Source organism: Clupea harengus, chromosome 11, assembly GCF_900700415.2.
Source record: "Clupea harengus chromosome 11, Ch_v2.0.2, whole genome shotgun sequence".
In the NCBI taxonomy this organism is placed as follows: Eukaryota; Metazoa; Chordata; class Actinopteri; order Clupeiformes; family Clupeidae; genus Clupea; species Clupea harengus.
Window position 1 is genome coordinate 24276771 of NC_045162.1, and position 3999 is coordinate 24280769.

Consider the following 3999-nt stretch of genomic DNA (forward strand, 5'->3'; position numbering starts at 1 on the left):
GACTAGTCGAATCGACCATAATACTCTAGCGTTAATACTCTCAGGTATGCCCTGGGCTGAACTAGCCAACATAGCATCGGCCATTGAAATGAACACGGGTCATACATCCTCACTCTCACTCACTTAATATCAGAGACTTTTTAACATCTCCAATTCCAATTGTCTCTACAAAATCTCAGAGTTGAAAACATGTCAAAATGCTAGTTATGGTTATATGGTTTATTTTCCCATATGCCCCTTCCATCAATTTATGTAGGTGTAAGAAATGAACACAGATGTTCAGTGCTGATGCCTGAAACACGTCTGTACCTGGCCGGAATAAATGGGCGGATCCTCCATCAGGTGAGCCACACCCCGTTGCACAGCAGGGTAAACTTGTCTGTTATATTTTCAGAAGTGTATCACGTGGTCAGTGAGGTTTCGCGTTTTCAATCAGTTCCAAATTAGGTGAAATCCTGGTCCTTATAGTTGTCTTCCTCTACTCGTATTCATCGTTTCAACAAGGTTTTGTGGCTAGGCTATCTGTTATCTTGTCCTCTACAGTCAAGGTGAGTTTAATTTGCTTTAGCAAATCATGTTAAATGGATACGCGCTTACAATTTCAGTGATAGGCATCAGGTTACTTCAATAAAAACATGCATATTTCATACTATCTTCAAACTGAATATGAAAATAGACTGGCTAGGGATACAAATCATGTTCGGCTATGTAGCCCGCTCCAGTAGAACCATATCAAAGTGTGTGCTGAAACTCCCCGCATTTCACATTACTATCCCTTATTTCATTGATTTTTCAGGTGCTACATCTCAAAAATCAGCATGAATAGGCCCTGTATCGACATTCTTCTGCTGTTGTCATTGGTGACCACTGCATGCTTCCTCCGCCAAAAGGATTTTGGAGAGTTCTATGGTAAGAGCAGGGTTTTTCCCCTGCAACTGAGAAATGTATCCATGTGTAATCTCTGTATAATGTGACTCCGTCAGAACTATGCAGTATGTTAAACTATTTCCCACTGTAAATGTTGATACTATTGCTCTAGGCATATAAACGAGATAGCTAAGATGCACATTAGTTGCAGGACTTTGTTTTTTCACCAAACGTCTGAATTAATGTTCGGACAGGTGTACTAAGCTTTACCCCAGAGAAACATCATTGCATAGTAGTGAGGTAATGGAAGGCTCTGAATGTAATAGTTTATTAATAATCATTTGAGGCAATGTTGGTCTGTTGCTATAAACGTTGCCCTTATTTGGCGCTGACCATTCTGACTAAGCTACAAGACAGAGATATCTGTACACAGCACACAGCCAATCCACAATACGTTATATCATGGGATGCAAAACAGATGAATGGTATAAATCATTCTGAATTTTAAACTACATACATGTTCGTTTCAGTACACTTTTAGACTTGCCATCTGATACCGCTTAGTTCATCAAAGCAGTTCTGCAAAACCTGTGTCCATTTCAAATGAATCAAGGTGGTCATATTAAGTACCCTTTTAAAATAGTATGACTGTGCCTCCTTGTTGTGTATAACTATCATAACTGTATTCTATGCTGTAATAGAAGAGCCGAATGTAGAGATAGTGGTGTGCAGTGCAAATTTAAATTCTTGAATTCCCTTTTGAGGTGAAATCCAGAAGGTCAAATAGGTGAAAATGTGTAGTGTGTCTGAATTAATGTGTTCTTGTAGCTCAGCTGGTATAACCGCTAGTAGAGGAAAGTAGTAACAATACCAAGGTCATGGTTTCAAAACACTCATCAAAATGCCAAAATATAGATCAGTAATATAAGTTACTTTGGATGAAACTAAATGAATGAAGTGTTATCAGTTGATCAGCATTTTATTTGAGTTAATGAAACTGAAATGTCCTCTTTCCCTGTTAAAGGGGCCTATCCCCATCCCCACCTTTTTGTTTACTTTTACTACCTCTCCTAATTTGGCCTCCAGTAATTGAATTATTTTTGTTACACTATTTACTTTGAATCACAAGGTTGTTTTAACTTCACTCCATCAGTCCATCTCAGAGATAGGGCCCTAGTTTGGCGTGGAAAGCAGCAGGCGAAGGGAAGCAGGGAAGCAGTGAAGGCACAGAGTTTGTTTCTATGTCTTCTTATTAATCATCTTCCTCTGGTTATGGCAGTCCCGTGAACCGTCTGGTAAAAAGTTTTGAAATTTGGCACACTGATTGGGCACAGTCCCCAGATTCTTTTCACCAAGTTCCATGCCAGTGCCTCAAGCGCTCTGGTGACACCAGTGGATCGAAATTGGAGGTGCTTTACGCACCTACATTTTGAACCGTGTGCTCAATTTTCAAACATGGGCTACTGTTGGATTCCTTGCTTAAAGCCGGGTTCAACATCAATTCCAATGTTTTTAGATTTTCCCTCAAATTGGATTCTATGAAAAAGTCTTAACATTTTTCACAGTCCACATATTTTGTTCAATCTTCACCAAAATCGGCTGAGATGATCTTCAGACCAAACCTCAGAAATGTATTCATATGGAGTTTTTATTTTTAAAAGTGTTTGTCTGTCACTCACAGCCAATCAAAATTGTCAGCGAAGCGGCTAAACAGGAAGAGAGATCATATCTCAGCATATTTCATTTATGAAAACAAAACTTGACTCGGGACAAACTCGGGAATCCATTGTGAGGAAGCTCAAGAAACCTGTGTCATTTGACCCCTAGGCGGTGTTGCAATAAGCAAAATTGTGTTTTGGCTAATAACTGTTGATGTGTTTCCCTTAAAAAAAATCATTTTTGTGTCGTAATTCTAGTAGTACTATGTGAGGTCCCAAGGCCAAAACATGGCAAATTGTCATGTCAACCTGTTTGATGCAGCCGCCATATTGTATTTTATTGAAGGGTTTTTCACAGGCCACAATTTTTTTTTTTTATTTTCACCAACTTAGCTACAGATGATGTTCAGACCAAGCTTCATAAAAGTTATCAGATGGATTTTAGATTTTCAAAACTGTTTGTCCATGTCAAACAGAAAGTGAGCTCACATCCTGGCTATTCTTTGGTCAGTTAACATGAAACTTGGTGTGAGTGCTTATGGCAATGCCCTTGACATAGTGACATCAAGTTCCCATGGCAACTATGCCCTGCTGGGCTGCTTGGCCCCCTCATCGCTGCTTGCAGCTATATTCGCATTATTACATACTTGATTGGTCAGAACCGATTGGTAATATAGTTGGTAAAGTCATGCTGTGAAGCTTTTCTTACATTTGTGTAGGGTCTCCAACCCAGACCATAGAACTACATAGTTGCCTGGGCAGCTAGTGGTAATGACATATGTGTTTATCTGTCCTTTACATGACCATATGCCATCTCAATGAATTTGAGGGTGATACCAAAACTGCATACTGTTGCTTTACCAAGACAACCAAGATAGACTAAATGAATAATTTTGTTTTTGTGTGTTAATATTGAGACTACATTGTAGCTGAATGTATCAGTGATTTTATATCAAGTACTTCATACCTTATTCCATCTGGTCACTTGCATATTTCTGTGTCCCTAGATTGTCCAGCGGATGTCTACATTGTCTTGGACACATCTGAAAGTGTGGCATTAAGGGCGGAACCTTATGGCTCGTTTGTGGACGATATTAAGCGGTTTGCTCTTGACTTTGTGGACCAGCTGAATGAGAGGTTTGCAACACTCTTGGACCATTGCTGACATTTGAAAAATGTTTAAAATGAACATGATGAAGTTGCTGCCTGTGTGTTTTCAAGGCCTTAGGGGAGACAGTTGTAACACTTTGGCCCCTCTTCTGTTCAGTCAATAAAGCAAGTGGTTAAGGGGTGATCAAAGGCACTAAGTGGGAAGAGCCGGGTGGAAGTTAGTTAGTAAAAGGTTTGGTTAAAGCTGACCAAAAGCATTGTCGAGCAATCCCTTAAAACTGAATGCAGCTAAAGTACAATGTAAGAGAATGGCGACATCGCTCTTGATATTTACAAGGAAGACACCCTGGTGCTTCTTCTATTG

General features: G+C 39.6%; 1 protein-coding gene across 1 annotated transcript; it reads left to right on the forward strand.

The window, feature by feature from the left end:
- The first annotated feature begins 322 nt into the window (after positions 1 to 322).
- Positions 323 to 3794, forward strand: LOC122133307 (collagen alpha-1(VI) chain-like). Its single transcript, XM_042709230.1, has 3 exons — positions 323 to 342; positions 797 to 909; positions 3533 to 3794. Exons 1-3 carry the CDS (start codon positions 323 to 325, stop codon positions 3688 to 3690), a joined length of 291 nt encoding a protein of 96 aa, XP_042565164.1. The 3' UTR covers positions 3691 to 3794.
- The last annotated feature ends 205 nt before the right edge of the window (positions 3795 to 3999 follow it).